The sequence below is a fragment of the Phoxinus phoxinus genome (assembly GCF_949152265.1).
Source record: "Phoxinus phoxinus genome assembly, chromosome: 14".
In the NCBI taxonomy this organism is placed as follows: domain Eukaryota; kingdom Metazoa; phylum Chordata; class Actinopteri; order Cypriniformes; family Leuciscidae; genus Phoxinus; species Phoxinus phoxinus.
The window spans coordinates 29075345-29098541 of record NC_136889.1 but is presented as its reverse complement, the minus strand read 5'-3'; the positions used below and the strand labels follow the sequence as shown (position 1 = coordinate 29098541).

The 23197-nt window shown below is 38.2% G+C and overlaps 1 protein-coding gene and 1 long non-coding RNA gene across 3 annotated transcripts; one reads left to right on the top strand and one right to left on the bottom strand.

Annotated features, from left to right (window-relative positions):
- Positions 1–3864: 3864 nt before the first annotated feature.
- Positions 3865–12244, bottom strand: LOC307010957. Its single transcript, XR_013800319.1, has 3 exons — positions 11971–12244; positions 6324–6473; positions 3865–4323 (listed from the first exon to the last, which is right to left on the bottom strand). It is a non-coding gene; the product is annotated as an uncharacterized lncRNA (long non-coding RNA).
- Positions 12196–20921, top strand: etaa1b (ETAA1 activator of ATR kinase b). Of its 2 annotated transcripts, XM_079636117.1 has the most exons (7): positions 12220–12569; positions 12836–12964; positions 13553–13611; positions 13698–13804; positions 16693–16820; positions 16893–18065; positions 19483–20375. In XM_079636117.1, the coding sequence occupies exons 1-7, from the start codon at positions 12404–12406 to the stop codon at positions 19605–19607; spliced, it is 1887 nt and encodes a 628-aa protein (XP_079492243.1). In that variant the 5' UTR covers positions 12220–12403; the 3' UTR covers positions 19608–20375. The 2 variants fall into 2 exon arrangements, with proteins under 2 accessions (XP_079492242.1, XP_079492243.1); XM_079636116.1 differs by having other exon boundaries at positions 12196–12569; positions 16693–18065; positions 19483–20921.
- Positions 20922–23197: the final 2276 nt, after the last annotated feature.

Genomic DNA, 23197 nt, shown 5'->3' with positions numbered 1-23197 from the left:
ATGACAGGCAGTGGGTTTTTTTGTTGTTGTTTTTTACATATTTTTGTTTTAGTCTTATTGTTTTTTGACAAAAAATATTATTTAAAATTGTATCAGTATTTCATAATGTCAAATGTGACTTTACATTAATCATTGTTAATATTCATCAGCAAAACATTTTAATACAATATTTAGCATTTTTGTTTCCCCGCCCACGGGCAGTCGGATCGACAGAGGGTTATTAATGCTGCCTTTATGTGCTATCTGAAATTTCCTACTTCCCACTTTGTCGCATTGAAGTGCTTTGTTGTCGGAAAGAACAGGACACCAGGTTTATTATTGCCTATTTATTGGGAAAATCGTATTAAAGCCAAATGGATATTTAGCATTTCATTCACTGACAATTATATAAACATTCACCACGCTATCCATAGTCATCTTGCTGACGATTCTGGAATTTCAATCAAAGCAGGCTATTTTTGCAGTGTATAAAACATACGATACGCTTTACATTATTCATACTTGTAAATGCACTACTTTAACGACAAGACAAGGCGATGTAGCAGTTGTGAAGAAGAAGAAAAACAAATAAAGAATAGCAGTCACAGCAACAATTGTTCTCCCCTCAGCCATGTTTGAAGTTTATCCCAGTGGAAAATATGACTTGAGAGGGGGCGTTCATGTAAAATGTTTAACTAGGCAAGCATATTTATGATAATTCCGATAGCATGTGAAGGCAGCAGTTAATGCAATGGTAGGTTTATCATTGAAAATTGTATCGTACTAGTTTCTGACAGTTTCTGTCAGATTGTCCCCTCTGTTTGGCCTAAAATACGGTGTTTGTTGTCATCCAGTTTGAAATGTTGACCACAAACACATAGGTTTATCAGATTTCCCGTTGTGTCATCTCTCTCCGTATTCTATCCCGTATTCTTTGCAGCCTTTAGAGCCACGCGCTGGATCCTTCACAGGAAACTGAAAGTAACTCACTCCCACTAAACGCTTACTTTTTGAATTCTTGCACCCAGGAACAATACAAGTCGACACCATTATGACTAAAAGTTTGCTAAGAAGTATTTCCATAGCAGACTGGTGGGAGTGGCCTTGAAGGGCAACATGCCTGGTGCATTATGGGTGTTGAAGACAACAGCATTTTTTTTCTTTGTTTTCTATAGTCAGGTAGCACCGATTTTAAAAATGTTTTTGCTTTTCTATAGTGGTCGACCGTGTTGGTTTTTGATGCCCGATGCCGATATTTTCAAGAGCAGGTTGGCCGTTATTTATATATATATATATATATATATATATATATATATATATATATATATATATATATATTCTACTGTAGGCTGCCAATTAAGTTTTATGGAAAACCCATTTTGCCAGAGGTAAAGTACCCCTTTAACCATTTTGCTTGTTTAGGGCACTAAGTTTATTATGATTTTGGACCAATGAAATTTCACAGGAGGCTGAGGTACCCAGACAGCACAGAAATCAAAACAAAGTGACCAACAAAATGTCATGTTGCTCATCACAGCTGATTAAGACTGTGTATGAATTGAATGCTATGGTAAAACTGACACATTTCATTTTATTATTCATGGTTTAGTTCCTTGAAAATTAACATACTTTCATTGAGGTTTCTTACAGTATTGTATTCTGTCTCCAATTGAATCCTCTAAAACTAATTCGAGCTAATTGCCAATAATAAATTAACAAGAGCTGGCATCCTCTTGCCCTCCACTGTGCTTGAAAGCCTACAATGATATTCAAAGAAACTACGGCATACAACATGGTGATTTGTAATAAAAGTCTGGCTGAGCGTTCTCCCCAGCTCGGTGATATGCCTCCAAGGGAGAGCTACAGGCACCGTTTAATGCATGTTTGCAGAAAACTACTCTAAACAGGCTCAAATTGAGAGGTGATTATATGGACGATGTGGGACCTGTTATAATTACTTTAAACCGCTGTGTTGGTGATAATCTATGGTAATTGCAAATTTCTGAGCTTGAGCGCCACATGTATTATCTTTATGATGAAAGAACGAGATACACATCCTTGGAGATGCTTAATGCATGATGCTTGCACTGGAGATGTAATTGTTTCACCTTGTAGAAAACATCAGAAAGAGCGGTCAATAAACAAATGCCGTCCATGTGGACACCATTGCAATCTTCACTCTAATTTAATTCAAAATTAGATTAGATATGTTTCGTTTTAATTAGATCAGTTCGTATTGCTATAAATGGCATAAAGACACTTAACTTAATACCTATGTAAACTCCAGAGGAACAACCCACAATTTTTTGATGATAATGTGAGTGGTGCTTACCTGTGCAAATCTCACCGCCACAATTCTGGGTGATTTCCAAGACTGCAGAACCTGATTTCACCAAGTACAACATTATCCTGGGACGTCCTGGAACAACATTCCAATCAACCAATCAGGTTTGAGGGAAAAGTTTACAGTTTATGCCAAATTTAGGCTTACACTCTAAAAAATGCTGGGTTGTTTCAATCCATGTTTTGGTCAAATATGGACAAACCTAACCATTGGTTTAAATTTGTAAACCCAACGGTTGGGTTTGTCCATAATTGACCCAGCATTTTTTAGACTGTACAAGGTGCTTCTACATCAGTGTTATTCAACTACCATTTCCCTTTGATTTTAGGGATACCTTATGGGTAGGGTTGGGTTTAGGGGTAGGGATATGATTCAGATAAATTTTTTTCAGACATGCAGGAATGTTATTCCAGGATCAGCTAAATATGTTGGTTATCTACACACTCTAAAAAATGCTGGGTTGTTTTAACCCAATTTTGAGTCAAATATGGACAAACCCAAACGTTGGATCAAAAATGCAATTTAAAAATATAACCCAGCGGCTGGGTTTGTCCATATTTGACCCAAAATTGGGTTAAAACAACCCAGCATTTTTTAGAGTGCAGGAACGCGTCTATCTCGGCAAAATCAAGACGTGCTCCAAGACCTTTCCTAGGCCCCAACTTGTGCATTTTTTTGTTTGTTTTTGTTTAATCTAATAATAGATTGATTTGATTTTATAAACATACACAGTTGTCCTAATTAACAATTCATTTGCATTGATTCAGCTGAGGTATTTTATGTAAATTAATATAATTAATGAAAATATTCTGGCCTCTGGCTCAGGTCTCTTGTCATTGTAAGCCCATTTTATCAACCTTTGACAAAACACGTAATTTTGATTGTTTTGCAAATTAATAGCACACCTCTCAAATAGGGTTTTCTTTAAATTGATTGGTGCGGATGCCTGTATACTCTTGCCCTGAACAATACTTACGATATTTGCCTTAGCAAACACCACTAATAGTAAACACAAACACAAGTTGGCCAATTAAATTGAAAGAGTTCAGCGATTCAGTGTTCTCACTTGAGCAAATTAAGCTTTGATCTTTCTCCTTCTTTAAGCAATGCCAATTACTGTGATTGCCCTATATTAAGGAGACATTCTTGACATTAATTACAAGAGAAAAAAAGGAGATACTCCAATTAAGATAATAAATTACATTGACCGCCTCCCAACAAATGCTGAGTTTGTCAAATCTGTTATTTTACGAGGCTCTGGTGGCTTTTATACGTGTTCTCTCTCCTTCGCAGGTGACAATGGCGTCAAGTGGCTCTCAAATCAAGTGTGCTCATTTATCAATTGAAGGACATGTTGGTCATTATCACTGTGCCTTAATTCCCCTGCATTAACAAACAAAGCTTCAAGCATATACTGTATGTAGAATGAATGAAAAAGGATGGGATTTCAGGTCTAGACAACTTACACTTCACTCAATGAGGAAAACATGTTGTTATTTACACATTCGCATAATTCTAAACCCATATTTCTATTCTATTTTAAGCACTTTTATTTTCCGACCACATCTGTCAAGTTCCAAAAAGGTACATGCAAGAACTAACAGAGTTGTCAGTGACATAATACATGGTGTGACACCTCAGAGTGTTATTTTTCAATTTGAACATGGATGCAAATGAGGTTTCAGAAGATTTTCAAAAAATGACTTACATTTCATTGTGTTTGTTAATAATCTTAGGATTAATGTTAACTGTTTTAACTGGAAAAAATAAGCACAGTCAAAAGCAGGTGATTTAAGTAAATCCAGGTCAAAATAAGGCAAAATTATTAGGGATTGGAGCATTGTGTTCCAGTTAAAGGATGTCAGACAAGCGCAGAGCGCATTTCAAAGTCTAGAGGAGACGGTGTGTTTGTGCATGTGCGAGGGAGGGTGGGTTCGGGTAGCACCCTGGGATTCGCCGATGACAGGATGCAGGAATCGGAATACGGTCCCTCCCGTTGTCTGAGAATCCAGTGAGGGTGTTTGCCATATGCTCGTCGTTTCCCAGGGAAAAGGAATCAGAGGATAAAAGCGACAGCAGCTATGAGCCTTTTCAATATGTTCAAAGCCCATATGAAAATGACTGTACACAAGTCTTCTACAGAGGCCAATTTTAGATCAAAGCCTGAACAGACTAGAAAGTTACAGATGACGAGGAGAGAGGAATTTGAGATAAGTTGTGCTGTGCGTTTTGCTTGAAATCATAGAATTAGTCAATTAGACAAAATAAAGAAAATAAAATAAAATTATTCCCTTGAAAAAGGAAAGAAAACAAGATCTCAGTCTTAGATAATATTCTTCTTATAGACCTTATGTAGCTCTGCCCCTTTTCCGCATTGCGCTCGTTGTCTTTTGTCTTCCGGTCTGTATTTTCACAGCGATCTCGCGTATTCATGAATGAACGGCTCGTTTTAAAATCTTAGCGGTCTACTGACATTTGTTAAGGCATCTGCTTTAAACATTACAATCCTCATGATAACTTTCGTTAACTTTACATTAAATAAATCCACTTCAAAAGCTAATTACTCCTGGACCGTGATGCCATAGAGATATACAAAGCGACCGCAAAAACGGTATTTCAAAGACAATATTCTAAAGATGGCGGCGCCCTCGTTTCTCTGGCGCATGAGGTCTATAGCAGGTCACTATACCTAGTCGTTGCTAAGACATTACTAGTTGGTGACTATAATATTCTAGCGTTTGCATGGGGCATTGCAAGGTATTTACTAAAGTGTTTTGGATGGTCGCTTAGGAGTTGCTATGCAGTTGATGGGGTGTTCTAGGTGTTTGCTTTGGTGTTGCTAGGCAGTGGCTGAGGCATTGTTATTGGTGTTAATAGGTGGTTGTTGTTCTGGGTCGTCGCTAGGTGGTTGATAGGGTGTTAATAGGCAGTTGCAGGGGCATTGCAATGGTGTTAGAAGGTGGTTGTTGTTCTGAGTTGTTCCTAGGTGGCTGTTAGAGTGTTTTACTAGGCAGTTGCTGGGGCACTGCTATGGTTTTAGTAAGTGGTTGTTGTTCTGGGTCTTTGTTCGGTGGCTGCTAGAGTGTTACTAGGCAGTTGCTGGGGCACTGATGGTTTTAGTAAGTGGTCTTTGCTCGGTGGTTGCTAGAGTGTTGCTAGGCAGTTGCTGGGGCATTGCTATGGTTTTAGTAAGTGGTTGTTGTTCTTGGTCGTTTCTAGGTGGTTGCTAGAGTGTTACTAGGCAGTTGCTGGGGCACTGCTATGGTTTTAGTAAGTGGTCTTTGCTCTGTGGTTGCTAGAGTGTTGCTAGGCAGTTGCTGGGGCACTGCTATGGTTTTAGTAAGTGGTTGTTGTTCTGGGTCGTTTCTAGGTGGTTGCTAGAGTGTTACTATGCAGTTGCTGGGGCATTGCTATGGTTTTAGTAAGTGGTTGTTGTTCTGGGTCGTTTCTAGGTGGTTGCTAGAGTGTTACTAGGCAGTTGCTGGGGCACTGCTATGGTTTTAGTAAGTGGTTGTTGTTCTGGGTCTTTGCTAGATGGTTGCTAGAGTGTTACTAGGCAGGGGCATTGCTATGGTGTTAGTAGGTGGATGTTTTTCTGGTTTACTGCTAGGTGACAAAAACTCCATGGAACAGATTAGAAAAATTATGTGTGATCTAGGACATTTATACAATGCATGTCATTATAAAGACTTTTAGGTAAAATATATGAAGACTAAGGTCTATTGCTCAAAGTTTGCAATTCATTCAAGAATCAATATTGTTTCTCCTAAAATAAAATTAAACATAGAAATACATGAAATTATTGACATACAATAAAACTATTCAGCTTTGGAAGAATAACTAGAAACAGAATAAATAGTAAACACATACACAAAAAATTGTCTAAATTAAAGTTTCATTTAAGTCGTTTAACCACAATGCTGTCTATGAGTAATGACTGAGATATTAAAGAAATTAAATGTTTTGCTTTTTTTTTCCTGTAGAGACCGTTTTCACTCACCTTGAATGCAGTGCAGTTGGTCGGGTTGAAAGCAGCCCACTCTGCCTCGCTCTCCTGCACCATCTGGCCTAGTTTTTGTCATTGCTTCCCCAGGAGAGGCTGACCTGAGCAGGAAAACACTGCAGGAAGCAGCTGCCACCCTGTGCTCACCTGCAAGGAATCCACACATAGTGACAAAAGTTTTGTTGGCAAAACAGAACAATGTAGACTTTAGGGTGTGCAATAGTAAGAGTAACTTTAAAAGTGAGCTGCTTTCATTGCCATCTGTTTGCTCGACAGAGAAAAATGGCTGGGTTTATTAAAAAATAATAATGTTTCATAATCCTAAAGGGTAGTTCAAAGAACAAAAGGAAATGGAAGTGATGTAAAACAGCTGTGCATATTGTCTTTAATCAGAGGGGCTTGATTTCAGATTTGGGATTATGATTTCCTTCCTTTAATATGCCTGTCGACAATTCTCAAATTTGGGTCTGTTTCTGTAGGAAACCACATCAAAGCATCAGACACGTTATTGTTTCCTCACACATCAGTCGACATGCTAATTTCACAGAGAGGCAATTAGAATTGGTTAATAGCAAGCACACTGTGTATTAATCTCAATGTCTCACCCATGGCCTGCATATTCATATAAATATAACATGACTTGTCACCACTCCTGAAATTTATTGGTTTTCCACCTTCACAAATTAAGAGTTCCAATTTATGAATATTTTAGCACATGTGCGCTCTGCGGGACATTTATCACCGGCGTCGCTATTCTAAACAGAATAAATGAGCAGTCAAGCTGCCGCGCAGCCGGACGTTCCTGTGGACAGATTAATGAGAGAGCAGGAGCGATGGGGCAGCCGGGCAGGTTGGGCCTCCCTTGGAGGGGAGAGGGTGGAAGCACTGAGAGAGGAGGACGGAAGAGAAAGAGATACAGGAAGAGCTGAAAGCACGACTGAGATTCACGCCAGAGATTCTTGTCTGATCTACGTGTCGTGCACTATAATGTTGCACGTAGAAGACAACTGTCTAATTACCCACAGTTCTCTTTGTCTAATTGCGTCACCCATTTCTAACCTTAATGATACTCTACTGATGTTATGTCAAAAAGAATGCTGAAATGTCAAAGGAATAATGTAATAAAAAAATAATAATAATAATATCAAAATATTGGCATAATTCCAAGAATGTAGCAATACCAAACAATTGTAATGCTAAAATAATGTCAAAGATATTGTTACGTCAAAAGACTGTTGTAATACCAAAAATATTTTATAAAAGAAAGTTAAACAACAATGTTGTAATGCCAACGTTTTGTAACGTCAAGAATCGTGCAAGCTTTTAAATAATGTGTTATTGTCAAAAGCATGTCGCAATAAAAGAATATACAGTCACAATTCACAATGTTTAATGCTGTTATGCCATAGATTTTTTGTCAGATAAATGTCATAATGACAGAAGAATTATATAATGTCAAAACTGTCATAATCCAAAAAACATGTAATGCCAAATGTTGCCATGCCAAAGAATGTCGAAAAAAATGCTGTAATACCAAAAAGTATTGAATACCAAGAAAGTTGCACAAAAAGGTTGTAATGACAAAATAGTGTAACGTTAAGAAACGTGCATTCTTAAAATAATGTTGTAATGACAAAATGTCGCAATAGTACAATATATGAATTATTTAAAACAAATGCCATAATAATGATGCAGTGTCAGATGATTGTCATAATCGTACAATAATGCTGTAATGTCAAAATAATCATCAAATTAATCAATTAAAAAAGTTAAATTGTTATTTTTCTAAAAATAAGTCCTCGTTTACACTGCAGGTCTTGATGCCCAATTCTAATTTGTTACCTTAATCCGATTTTTTGACCGTCCGATTACACGATCTTTCAATTGTATCCAATTCATGCGCTTACACTTGCCATATATCTGAAACATCGCGCATGCTTAAAGAGTTAAATTATTTAGATGCGCGGGGTTTCTCTCGTTAACCGCAGAGACGTTGCCTAATGCCTCCGAAAATCCGATCAGCCTGTTTACATGATAATCGCATTGGCACATATCTGATTTATATCTGATTTATTTCCACATATGAATGAGGCCTGAAACCGATCTCGAAATATCCGAATGCATGCGTTTTTGTCCTGTATACACGGTCATAGAACACATCCGATCTGTGTAAACAAGGCCTAACTGCACTTTGTATGTAAACACAAACAATGATAAAAGTGAGGAGTTAAGAGCCTGACATTGTGTGTGTGTGTGTTTTTTTTTGGGGGGGGGGGGGGGGGGGGGTAAGTTGGGGTGGGTAAGTTGTGTCAAAAGGGAGGCCCACTGTCTTAGACTTTGAAAACCCCTGCTGTAGTATAATAAGTAATTATGCATAATTGCATGCAACCAACCCTAATCCTAACCCTAGTGAGTACATATTGTTATTTCACATTACTCGGAACAATGTATAATTGCACTGTAACAAGGACACCTTAAAATAACGTGTAACCTAAAAGGCGTTTAGTAATGCTAAAAGAATGACAATGTCAAAAGAGTAAACTTGGCATTACATCATGTTCTGCTTTTGAGAAGAGGCATGAAGGTACTCATCCATCCAAAACAAGCTGCTACCATGCGGAACAACGTTCCTAAAGTTTACTTTGTGAAAAACCCATCTGCTATGGGAGAAAGCATCACTCGACAACAGCCTCAGCGGTGACTCAAAAGTGTGTGCCTTATTTCACATACTCCCACCCAAAACACCTGGCACAGACAAGAGTGAGATCATTTAGATAAAAGCTGGCAGAGGATCTGTATCCTGGATCCCTTCCATATCGCCGAGTCCCGCCACATGCTTGGTGTCACCCTCAAGGTTTCGCCTGCCGTGGGGAGCGAGAGCCCAAGATAAGAGAAAGAGAAGCCCTCGGTGGTGGTAATTATTTCTGCAGCTTCAGTTCTGTCCCGCCCCGGAATGCTCTCCGCTCACCTGGCTCTCTCTACCACATCAGAAGGAGGACGAGAGCTCGCTCTCCTCCGAGAGAACCGCGGATCCGCCCGGCTCTTCATAAACACTGGCAGCTGCTCCGGCAATTAGCCATGCGCTCCGTACTTTTACAACAATGCAATCCTCCCTGATCTCCACAATTAGCCTCTTAATTGGGTCTAAACAACCAAGGCGGAACAGATAAATAAAAACGCGGAGGAGAACGGAGGGGTTGGGCGGCTAAAGCTCCAGAAGCCGAAAGCTCTCCCTCCGCGGCCTTTGGCATTTTGCCGTTTGTGGCGGAAAGGCGATGGAAAAAAGAAAACAAGAAACTCAGCGTGACGCCTCATATTCAGATTGAAAGTGACATGTCTTTGCCCTTTGCTTCCTCTTTAACTATCTAGCTCTGTGAAATGCTAACATTTCGTGTGACAGAGGGTGTTACGGTGCCTTTTAAACACGCTGTTCAGTGCCTCATGATTTTGTGAAGATGGCTTATATGACCCAAAAAGCACACTTGACAGAACAATGACCATGTCTATATATATCTTCATATGGGGATCCGATTCTAATCTGTTAATTAATGATGCTTGCATGCCATTATAGAGCACATTCCTCATCATCCCTTAATTAACATTAATTTAATGTCTAGACCCACACTACAAATTATGATTTTAACAGTTTTATACAGCTTTCTGTATTTGAACACATGGGTGAATTGCGCCAAATCTGACAAGAACATATTTGGATTGTATTTCACCCCTTACATTTTTTTATATTATATTTTACATTAAAAAAAATAAAGCCTGATTAAGAACCATTAAGAATTTTTAGCATTGTGACAAGCACATGTTTCCCCATATATTTTTGCACTACATTCTCATTAGCCATTTAATAAAAGAGTATCCAATTTATAAAGTATTTACAAATATTTAAGTAAATGAGACAGTACAGTAGCAAGTGTAAAGTTAAGTGTATTTAATTGTTTTGTGCTTATTATGTCAAACTGGTCCTAAAATAAGCTTTATTTTATATATGCAAAAATACAATCTATTATTTTTTATACTTTTTGTACGCAACCTGGACTTATTTTTGTGAGATTCGTTTACAAGGTAGGGTTTGGTTCTAGTGGACCCGCATATTGGAGTGTTTCCTAATACTATTACAAATAGAAAAGTTGTAGGCACTTAATATCAGTCACTTATATTGCAGAGGCACATATTAATGCCGGAACATCCATGCTGCGTAATCTGACAAATCATTGTGTTACAGTGCATTAACAACAAAGCAAGTGCAACCAAGAACTTGTCCATGACACACTACTACTACAAGGTCCCTTGCTTTCATAGAGGCCTTTTCGTGTCCATTTATTCCTGAGGAGCATGTCTCAACTAAAGGTTTTTATTTTGACTAGTGGTTCTTCTCAGCAGGTAGAGTTTGAAGCGTGTGTGTGTGTCAGCTGTGAGTGCTGACAGCAGCGTCTGGCCCTCACACACACCACTCCAGCAGGGGAGCCCGACCGCACCGTACAGCATTTCTATATCAGCAGCAAACTCAGTGTGCAGCCTCCACAACATCTCACACACACACACACACACCTCTAATAAAGAATACAGGCACCATCTAGTGCTTTCAATTGGCAAAGACTTATAGATACAAAAATACATATGGTAGAATACAAACTTCAATATCTATATATATATATATATATATCTAAATTATAGATAGTAGTTTCTAAAAGACTAAATTCTCTATTGAATATCTAAATAAATAACAGTATAGAGAACAGCTGTTTTACAAATTCAGACAGCAATATTGGCAAAACAGAAGCAGTGTAACGTCCTTTACAATAATAAATCTTCTAAATAAATCACCGCATCAGTTAGTGTGGTCACAAGTGAGAGTATGAAGGCATATTTTAAGAAATTTACACAGTCACTGAACTGAACTGAAGGATCACTGAACTGACCTCAGCTGACCAATGACACTATTTTCTTTTTAGGTACAGCAGAAATAAACTCGGTTTGCGCGATTGGGTCATTATTTTCTTGTGAGTTGCTTAAAAATATTGTATATAGTGCTTTATAAATAAAGGTGACCTGACTTGACTAACTTGCTGAGGGATAAATATCTCAATCTCTGAAGTGTGTCGAACAGGCATGTGAGGACAACCAAATGGATGGAAATTACATTTGAACTAATAATTGTAAAGAACCCTTCAGTTAAATACTGATGTTATGTTTAACACTGCTAATTACTGTTATTTTTAGTGAACAAAAATCAAATAGTGTTGTCTGATTCTACAACAAATGACTCTCAGTTGATTATTTTACAGTTTAAGTTATAAATACAATATTTTTACATTATAAATAAATTATTTAATAAAGAAATGCCATATTTTACCATTTAATTTTTATTATTTCGCAATTACTGTTTTTATTTTTATTAATAATAGGCTATAGTTAGGCAATATGTTATGTGGGCCTAATGTCAATTACAGCAAACATCACTCATCATTTTTACTAGGCCTACATTAATGATACTACATCAATACCTTGCATTTTACTTTCTTATTATTATTTTTAGGCTACTGTCAGCATATCTGGTATTGCTTTCATAACACACTGGTTTACTCTTTCTAAGCCCAAATGAGTGTATGCAAGCACGTTATTAACTTACCTTATACACTTGGGTTACATTTACGTGTCAGGATCATAGGTCAGGATGGATTGGTCATTAGTAGGCCTACTTGTTTTATTTGCCTTAATATTATTTTTCTTATGCCCCCGACAATTGGTTTTAATATTTAAAATATACTTTTGTGCTGAATTATGTAGGCTACGTGGTCAAACTGTTTCTGTTGGTGAACAACAAAAACAAAAAGTGCATTGAGAATGTCAAGTCTCACGAGATTTCGCGAGATGCCAAGAACCAATCAGAGACGCGTCTTCGTGTAAACGTACAGAAAACATGGCGACTATGTAGGAGAGCACTCTTACCTGAGTAGCCAAACACTTTCAGTGTTTAAACAAAATATCGCTAACGTTTTGTTGCTATTTCAACCAAGTTATGACTACTGAAGCGGTATTGGTCATATTAGTTAAAATAAACCATGACCGACAAGAGAAACATCGGTGTGCGACATATATCAGATGCGAGAGAAAATCAGAGCAAAACTCTCAAACTTTCCCAGAAGAAAGTGAAAACAAAGACGCGGATGATCGGACTCAAACAGTCACAGTCTCCGTCTTACCACACTTCATACAGATGTCGCAAAGGTAAGTAAAGTTAAGTTTGTGTGACACCAGAACGCGTGAAAGCAGCAGTTTATCCTTACAGAAGTAACGCTTCTGTTGCAGTGTCATGGTGTATTACCGTGCGACTGTACAGCTAATGTTATTTGCATGGCACTCCAGTGTGCTTTAAAGAATACCGTTATTCTACAGTGGTGCATGTCCGAAAACGCATGATGCTAACGTTACTTGTTAGTGTCCACGTGAATTTCTTCATACAAAGTTGTTGACATTTTTATCTTAATTCTCAGATTTTACAACTCCAAAACGTCGACCAAGAATCAGATTCAACGGTTGTTACAGCGGAGATTCGCCTAATGAGACTGAACCCCCGCAAGACATCATCTGGGATCCCAACTCACCCACGCAAAACTTGAATGGCATGTGTGATCATGAAACTTACACTATCAGTATTTATTTCTTTTCAAACACTTGTGTAGTGATTAGGGGTTGGTGGTATGAGCAACACTTTTACATATGGCATGTCCCACCCCCCCTCCTGGTAATGTAGGCTATATTACTGGACAATCTGATTTAATTGAACAAAATTGAACATTTTCTCTGATGTCAGTTTGATGGCTTGGGTTGAATATCCTTAATCACTTTCCTCCAACCGTCAGTCTTCTATGAGCGAGGGATAGAGAGGATGTGCGCTAAAATAAAACGCTGCCCTCTATTCAGTATTCCGTTTCATTTGTCACTTTTCACAATGTTACGACAACACTGAAGTAAAGTGGGTTGCAACTTCCGGTTCACACTGACTTGAAGTTCAAAATTGTACAATTTGCAAGCTTTTTACATCCAGCTCTATGTGTTTGCATTACTCCATCTTTCTTTTTATAGTATATTGTCGTATAAACTCCAACTGTAGATATATTTGTAAGTGGATTGCCACTTAATACCAGCTTCAACGGGTAATGTCGCTTTCTTAATCAGTATCAGTACTAAATATTTGTAACCATTCACAGGAAGAGGAGATGTGAAAGTCATTGAGATATCAGAAATTGTCAATAGGATTGCACCAAAAGTAAGTATTGAACAATATATATCCATATAAAATGGAAACGATGTATGTCATGGTAATTTGAATCGAATGGTTATACTATGTTTAAGGTTGAGAAGTCTAAAGAAAGGGACTCAGTGCTCCAGTGGATTGGAGACAGTGCCATACCCTGCACTCCAGAGATCAGACAGCCCAGAGTCAGGAGAGTCTCAGCACGGTACGTGTCCTCTAATCACTAACAGGCTCAATACTTAAAACGGATATGCTGCAACTGTATGATTCTCTTCACCATCTTTTCCCATTTTACCACTGGATCTGTGTTCACCGTGACTTTGAAAAAAGTGGAATTAAGGTTAGAAAACATGAAGATCGTGTTGTCATAATTGTAGCTGAGACTGTAAGAGTTTGGTTCGTGTTGTCAACATGGAGAGAAGATGCTGTTTTCAGTGTCTGCGAATCCACTTTAGCGTCGGGCCAAACCACTCTCTTTGCTTAACCGTTCCTTTCCGGGCCAACCAGTACGGATATGGCACTTTTCCCTCTTTTTCCACCTCTCTTTTAAATCCTTTATGGTGTGTGTCCACTGGCGCAGAGTGAGCGCTTTCAATTAATTCAGTTTAGTTGTGTCTGTTCTCTAACTGAACTAAATTATTTTAATTACTATAAAAGAATCAAAACGAGAATGTGGGGCGGTGCGCCGCGGGCAAGTGATGTAACCGGTGGTACGGCTGGACACTGTCACACTAGTAACACTATTGCAGCAAGCCTAAACTCATTATTTATCGGCAGGCAATGTGCAATATATTCCATTCCCTCTTAGAGGTGATTAGAAACAACTTGGAGCTCAACAAATATAGCATTCCTGTTTAATAAATAATAATAATAAAACAGTCTATCAACAAAGTAATCAAATGTAAAACATTGCATAGTCTCCACTAGGGGTGGGGGAAAAAATCGATACAGCATAGTATCGCGATATTTTCTGTGGCAATACTCTATCGATACACGGGCGCCAAGCATCTATCTTTTATTATTTAAATTACACATGAGAATTTAATGGGATAGTTCACTTTGAAATAAATTTGATATGTTTTGGCTTACCTCAAGGGCATCCAAGATGTAGGTGTCTTTGTTTCCACAGTATTTTAAATTTTGATATTTTTAGGTCAAACCGTTGTTGTCTGACAGTCATATCATGCAGGTCTATGGGGTCCACCTCAAAGAGCATGCACAGAGAAGTCCAAATTAAACATGACTTAATGACTCGTAAATGTAAGTACACATTGATGGCCTAAGACACGAAACGAGCGGTTTGTGTGAGAAAACGAACAGTATTATATAGTTTTTACCTCTTGTAACACAGCCACGACCAAAGTGATCTGAGGGCGCGAGTGCATCCTGGTGTGTGACGTGTGCGCAGACTGGTGCATAGAAGTATACACTAGAAGTCGCCTTGGCTACGGCAGTTCATTGGAACGAATGTCTTTAATGCGACATCTAGTGCATATCTATGCACCAGTCTGCGTACACGTCACACACCAGGAAGCGCCCGCGCCCTCAGAGTACTTGGACGTGACTGTGATTACAAGAGGTAAAAACGACAAATACTGTTCGTTTTCTCACACAAACCGCTCGTTTCGTGTCTTAGGCCATCAATGTGTACTTACATTTACGAGTCATTAAATCATGTTTAATTTTGACTTCTCTGTGCATGCTCTTTGAGGTGGACCCCATATACCTGCAACATATGACTGTCAGACAACAACGGTTTGACCTAAAAATATCAAAATTGAAAATACTGTGGAAACAAAGACACATACGTTTTTTCCTTATCTAAAAGAGCAAATTGCGGGCGTTGTTGCAAATAACAGGCGTTATACCGGTATATAACAATTGCGGGCGTTGTTGCATCTCATCAATACCTGTAGTAACACAGCAGTGCATACCTGTTTGTATTACAGTCTAGTCCACCTTAAATGCAAACAGTTCAGTTTGCCAGGTGTATGCAACATTTATCACAGGTTCATGTAAGTGTTTGTTAGTTAGTCCGCTTGACAATCACATTTTGCGGCAATAAAATTGATGTGACATGAACAAACAGATGTTGACAGTTTTCCTTTGCGGACATAATTTGAAGTTGGAAAAAGGTAAAAATTGCAATATATCGCAATGTTTAAAATCGCAATAATATCGTATTGTGACCCAAGTATCGGGATAATATCGTATCGTGGTGCCTCTGGTGATTCCCACCCCTAGTCTCCACTGTATACATTAAATCTAAATTAATCCTACTAAATCTTCTAAAGAGCAGTGAGTGAATTTCTCTGTCTTTTGTTTATTAGCATTAATGACACAGACGGCATCAGGAATATTACGCTGCTGTCACTTTAACATGGCATGCATGGATCCAATATACTGTTACACATGCGACTTATTTCCCAACTGTTTATGCTCACATAAGACATAACCTGACGGTGTTTAAGTGAATACTCACTAAGCTGGGCATTTTGACATTTCTGTGTGTTTTTAACTGTTTAGGCGGCGAACCCGAAGCTCAAAGTTCACTTTTCTTGTCCCTGTTCCACACCGTCTTGGAGCGCGCGCACAGAAAGCTAACGGAACACTTTCGTGGCTTATTGCAGTTTTAGTAACTCTTTTTACTATCGAGCATGTCCTGAAGTTTAGCAACAGTAGACTGTATTTTATGACAATCTCTGATCTAGCTGATCTGGACGTCAAGTTTGTACTTTTAGGGAGGAAAGAATGTGCTGTGAAGGAAAGAAATGCGCTAAAATATCATAGCCCTAGTTTATTGATGTCATTACTTTAGGGCTGCTATCGCTGCAAATTTATGCAGTCTTTATTGCCAGACTGAAGTATTTTTAGCTGTGCATAGAAAAATTGTCTTGCGTCATATGATCGGCTCTTCTGATCAGCCTTTATAGAGACCACCGATCAAACTATATAAAGCTATTATCGGCCGATAACAGTCGGTGCCCAATCAATCAGAGCACCCTTAGTTTTTGGCATACACACTAATATCAGAGTTTTTTTTAGATTTACATAAAGCTAATGTACGACTAATAACGACTTTTTTTCTTTTAGGCAGAGCAATGTTGAGGACCTCAAGAAACTTGCCAAGCAGTTTGACATCAATATGACTCGTCAGGACAAAGAGAAACGACAGAAGAGCTCAGAAGAAAGAAATAAACTCAATAAGCTACAAAGTGATGGTACAGCGACAACAGAAAAATCATCATCCATCCCGGTCTCGTTGGAAAAACTAACTGGCTGCTCATCTCTAGCCCACCAGGAAGAGGAAGAGCTTCAGGCACTGTTTGATGGTCCCACTCAGCACGTAAGTGGTCGACTCAGCCCGCCATCAGCAAACTGCACACCAGAAAGCAGTACTGACCCTGTAGTTCAGGCTGGACAGACGTCAAGTTCTGCTGCGATCAAGAATGCTCCTGTGGACGCACCTAAAGCTACTGAGGCACAGTTCGATGATGACTGGGAAAATGATGACCTTCTGAATGACACATTTGTGTTGGAAATGACACAGAACCCAGTGTCTATGAATGCTGCTCAGAAACCGAGCACTGCTCAGCCCAAGTCTTGCTCTAAGAAATGTAATTTTGAGGTCAAGGTTAATCCCTCTGTATCTAATGGCAGAAACATCTGTTTTGAAACTCAACAGAGCACCAGCAAAAGCAGCACCTTTACCAAGACACTTCCTGATGTCAAAACGTCTAATCGAAGCACTTTTAGTTTGAAGCCATCTGCTTCTGTCCAGAATCACACTGCTGAGAAGCTGCTAAAGACTTCACCCGTGAATCAAGAAAAACAGCAAACACCGCCATCCCAGGGTACAAAACAAGTAGAGCTTGATGGAATGACCAAAGATGGTGGAGTTTCGAGTCAGTCCTCTTCTGGTCAGTTTGATGGGGTTTCAGAGGAGGACATGAAGTCTCTGTTTGATTCCGATAGTCTGTGGAATGACGAAGACGACGACGATCTCCTTTTTCAGGCTTGCGATGATGTGGAAAAGTTATCGGCCAGTCAAGAACAGCAAAGACGCAGCGAAAAGTACAAAAATCTTGCACATGACAAATCAAGAAGCTTTGCATCTAAAGCACCTTCCTCTTCTGGTACCATTTGTTCTCAGAACATGGGCATCAACAGCAGGGGCCAACCACAAGACCCCACAAAATCCACACGCGCGTTTACTCGCTCAAACTCCGTACCGTGTACAAGTGGCAGCTCTGGATTAGGGAGTCATGGTGCTCAGCACTATGGACATGCACAAAACAAATCGAATCAAGTGAAAAGTGCCTTAGGATCCAGGCCTGGTTCTGCCGGATCCATGGACACCTCAAAGACTGTTATGCCACACAGCGCAACAGTAGGAAATACTTCTAACTCCCACCATTACACGTTCAAAAGACATCTGTCTGACTCCATGACGCTAACCAACAAAGGTAAGCTTTGTACGTTGTGGCGCTGGCACCTGCAGCACATTAGCTCTGAAATTGCTTCATAGAATCCTCCTACAGGAGATGACTGTAATAGGCAAGTTTGCTTAACCTGTTAAAAGAACAGTTCAAACATAAATTAAAAATCTGTCATCATTTACTCGCCCTCATGTTGATCCAAAGCCTCATGACTTTCTTTCTTCCGTGGAAAAATAAGGACTTTTTTTCAAGAATAATTCACATTGCTCTTTCAATTCAACGGAAGCACAAACCAAAGGACCATACAGTTATCTAAAAAGTAGTCCAATAGGTTTGTATTTTATATGTATAGTACATTACAAGTCTTTAACTGCTAAAAATGTTGGTTATTGAACCATTTTTTTTTTTTTGTTTTATCAGCGAGAACAAAGATAACGGAAAATATGCATAGTGACGATAATTAAATAAATTGTATACATGCATACAAATACATTAAACCATACTGCTTATGATAATTACAAGAAAAAAAAGAACAATGCAAGATATTAACATTGCACAGATACACTATATACTGTTTGTATGTATATACATATCTAATCGTTTCACAGCCGTAATATATATATTTATATATAAGGCTGTGAAACGATTAATCGCGATTAATCGCATCCAAATTAAAAGTTTGTGGTTACATAATATATGTGTGTGTACTATGTATAATTATTTTGTATATATAAATACACACACATGCATGTATATATTTATATATAAAATAAATGATCTATATACATGCTATATACAAGTGTGTGTGTATTTATATATACAAAATAATTATACACCGTGACAGTACACAAACATTTATTATGTAAACACAAACTTTTATTTTGGATGCGATTAATAGTGTACCAGCAGCCATATATATATATATATATATATATATATATATATATACACCTATTTAATACCAATTTCGGTAAGTTGTGTTGTATCTTTCAACATACCTTCAGGTGTTCATTCATGATTAGTTTGTGTTATAACTAGTAGTAAAGCGAATTAGATTTAAAAGAGATTCTCTGGATTTAAGAATTGATATTGGTTCATAACACTGAGAATCGAGAAATAAACTTGTTTTTAAACTCAGCCCTACTTGATTATGTCCTTGGAAAAGAGCAATGAAAAACATTCTTCAAATGTTTTTCCTTTGCAGAAAGACATGCGGATGCTAAAATTGTTTATTTTGGGGTGAACCGTTACTTTAATTATCACATTGGCTCTGACTGTCTTCTAATGTTCTTGCTGTTATTGAAAAAGGGTGTAGAGAAAGTTTATGAGCGCTGAATTAAACATTGAAATGCCAAGATTACAATTCATGCTTTAAAAGTTGTACATGTCCCAGTTACATTCCACAGAACCGTAACCCATCTTTTTTGTTGTTGTTGTTTTGCAGTTTTTATTTCGTCCCATACGACAGCCAAATGTTCAGCTGCCGAGATTGAGAGAAAGAAACAGGAAGCGATTGCGAGGAGGAGGTTACGGATGCAGGCTAGTCAAAAAGATGGACCCCCGACATAGGACACCACACAGAAGTTTGTACTGTACTGGATGTCAGGGATCTTCTGGCCTGGAAAGAACTAAATTATGTGATTATGACACAGTAATGGTAGCAATGAAGGCTGGGAAGCATATAGCCTGGAGATCATATTTCAGTCCTCCAAATCCATTACTAATTTAGAGTTGAACACTAATTTGTCTCTTTGAAGGAAATGTTACTTGAAGATTTCTCATGCTTTTCTGAATAATGTACTGCAGTGTCGTATCTGTCTAACTGCCAAACTAAATGGCTAGAGTTACAAAAGAAAGCAATTTCTCGCACATTAACGGTTCCGTTATTACAACCCAGTATTCTCAGTAAAATTTATGGCTGATGTCTGCAAGTTCTCTCACTTTTTTTTTCTTCAAAATTTGATGAAGCATTTCTAACCATGTGTCATCTGAATCGTGAAAGAAAAGGAACAGACTTTGGATTATGCCTCATTATATGCGGTTACAAATGTAAGGTCACTTTTGATTGGTCAGTATTAGATCTACTCTTCTGATCATAGTCTTTGCCTGTTGCTAATGCGTAAAAAAATACTTGAATTTTCGTCTATCAAGCTAAAGATCCTGGAGATCTCTTTTTTGTTGTTGTTGTTGTCTTTGTACCATATTTTTTTGTTAAACAATTGTGTCAGTATCAAAAAAAGCAAACAAAGAAAAAGTTAGTGTATTGTTGCTTCCAAACGTCTCGAATAAAACATTTTGAATGTTGACCGACTGCAATCTTTGAGTCTCTGTCAGTCTAATGACATATTTAATTGATAATTACATCCAGAAATAGCAGTTCAGATGTCAAAACCTCATTCATAACTAATTACCTTCTTAATGTGCAATGCTCTTAAAATGTAATCTTTTAAAAATTACGTTTTCTATGCTAATAATAAAAAAAAAACATCCACACCTGGTCACAATGTTAGTCATTGTGTGCCTCTGGGAATGTCGGCATATCATTGGGATCCGGCCCTTCTCAGGTGGAAGCCGTACAGGTGTGTGTGTGTGTGCATGTTTGTACTCGGCTGGTCCCCCCCCCCCCCCCCCCCCCCCCTCCTCTCTCGCACAATTACTGTAAATCAAATGCCACAGTAATTTGGCAAGAGGATGAGGACTTTTTTATTACTGTGATTATGGTTATGATGATGACTACAATTTATTCCAAGCAGATGATGAAAATGCTGGGCCCTACAGGTGTTGAGTTCATACAATATAGAAGTTGGTGAAGGATTTTTCTGTAATGTGGCATTATCAAGCTGCTGTGGAACAGAGTAATGGGTGTTTCTGTATTTTTGCGTCAAAAAATGGAGAGCAATTACTGATTATTGTGATGGATCCGTGCCATGCAGCGAGAGCGTACTCTGGTATCAAGCTGTAGTAATTACGTCAAATTACTGTGTCTTGGTGCCAGATGCAATTTGCATTTCAGCATACTTGTTGGTTTGGGAAGAAACAAGATAACGGTTCTCAGACTAAGCAAGAAGGAAACTCTAACTGTAAATTAGAGTCCAGAGACTAAAATGTTCTTGAGCTGATGTTAATGTGGTGTCTTAAAGCCTAATGTACAGCGATGACATTGTGCTTTCTCAAAAACTAACAACACCTAATCCCTTTCACTCAATAGTGGCCAATGTAGTGTCATGCCCCCACTTACCAAAGTCGATTCAGCCTGAGGGAGTTGACGAAAGCTCTGACAGAGTGTTATCTGTGTGTTAACAACATGAGGACACCGCATGGGTAAAACTGACCAGGTTTAAAGTTCCTTAGAACTTTGACAGCCTGGGGAATTATGGATCTTAAAGGGACAGTGCACGCAAAAATGGTGTTTTTGTCATTCACTCTCATGTGATGCCAAAATGCTGTCGGAACACGAAAAGAGACATTTTGAAGAATCTTTACGCAGTGCTTTTCTATAAAATTACATTTTATACATTAATGTTGTACTTCATGAAGAACCTTTCATTTAATCAAAATGTTATTTACAGTGGGAAAAGCTCATTATTATTATCAACATCTTTATACAAAAATAAAATGGAATTTTTAAGTACTTCGCTAAAATGTTCTATTGGGAACCCAAAATGGTTCTTCTATGCATTGCTGCAAAAAAACAAAACAAAAACTTTTGGAACCCTTTTTTAGGGTTAGTGTTTACTCACCATCATGTCATTCCAAACCCGTAAGGCTTTCGCTCATCTTTGGAACTCAAATGAAGACCTTTTTTTCATGAAATCTGAGTGATCGTGTCTCTTCATGAAATTTTGACTAAACCACTCAATTCATATGGATTAAATTTACGATTTCTTTATGAACCTTTTGAAGCATCAAAGTTGCATAGCTGTCAATGGAGAGACAGAAATCTCTCAATTTCATTAAAAAGCTCTTCATTTGTGTTTCTAAGATGAATGAATGTCTAACGGGTTTGGAATGACATTTTTTTTTTCACAATACACCATTTAAGAGTATTTTTCTCTAAAACTACAGTTTATTGACCAGAAGTGCTCCGCATGACGTGTCCATATAAGGTCTAAGAAGATGAAAATTGAGAAGATGATCAGTCAATTTAAATTTCAGTCTTTTGTCCCACAAATCTTTCAATCTGTATTGTTATGGTGTCAGTATGAGTAAATTGAGCATGTGTACTCGTCCTCCATGTCAAAAGTTTGCTGACAAATAAAACATTTACATTTACGCATTTTACATTAATTCTGAAATTTCATTTTTGTGTGATGCCAAAATCATCATATCAAGTGAGCTTGCCTTTTCTTTTTGGTATTGAACATGTAAAGAAAACATTACACAATAGACGATTAGGGTATTCCCGTTTCCCATCCATTATGCCATGCTAGTTGTTGTCGTAGCATCGTCCGTTGCAGATTACGACACAAAGGTATGACTAATACACAACACAGCGGAGCGGGGGGGGCACAGGGGGCCTCCAGTTGTCATCAAGCTAAATGAACTGTGAATATTTTCACAGTGCGTGTCATTAGCAGCTTAGATTTGTTTCAACGAGGCTTACCTGAGGGCTCTATTCATTGGCCCCCAGGTATGGACGGGCTAATGCACACACTAGCAGAGCCTTCTCCCCTCCACAGGCGTCTCCAAACTGAAAGAAGCCTCATGTTTTCTCCATTATGAGAGCATTCCTGCGCAGACAGGTCGGTCAGATTGCACAAGGAATATGCTGAACTCACTCATTTGAAAAGACCCTATAGCCATTCTAGTATATTTTTGGAAACATTTCTAGGATATGACGAACCTGCCATTGGTGAACAGTTTTTGATTCTACCGTTTGCCTTTGATTTTTGAATTTATTCTGCAAATCTCTTTTTGGTTCCATATTATACACGAGTCATTGCTTCTGCATATATAACCGTTGGTAGCTTAGTGTTGTGAGATATTAGTAGTCAATATGGTTTGTGTGTTATATTCCAAGTCTTCTCTTGCGGAAAAAGAAGTATACTTTAGCAGTTATGGAAATAATATACTTTAAAATAATGTGTGTGAACTGAATGTAATGTTTTCGGACACTTGATTGCATGTTATTCACAGTTAAATTAAAAATGTAGTATTTT

What these genes read in the sequence shown, in the direction of transcription:
- etaa1b (XM_079636116.1), top strand. Translation starts at nt 12,404, where the DNA reads ATGACCGACAAGAGAAACATCGGTGTGCGACATATATCAGATGCGAGA. An exon ending in TTCATACAGATGTCGCAAAG is followed by an intron (nt 12,570 to 12,835) that starts GTAAGTAAAGTT and finishes CTTAATTCTCAG; the next exon opens with ATTTTACAACTCCAAAACGT. An exon ending in ACCCACGCAAAACTTGAATG is followed by an intron (nt 12,965 to 13,552) that starts GCATGTGTGATC and finishes AACCATTCACAG; the next exon opens with GAAGAGGAGATGTGAAAGTC.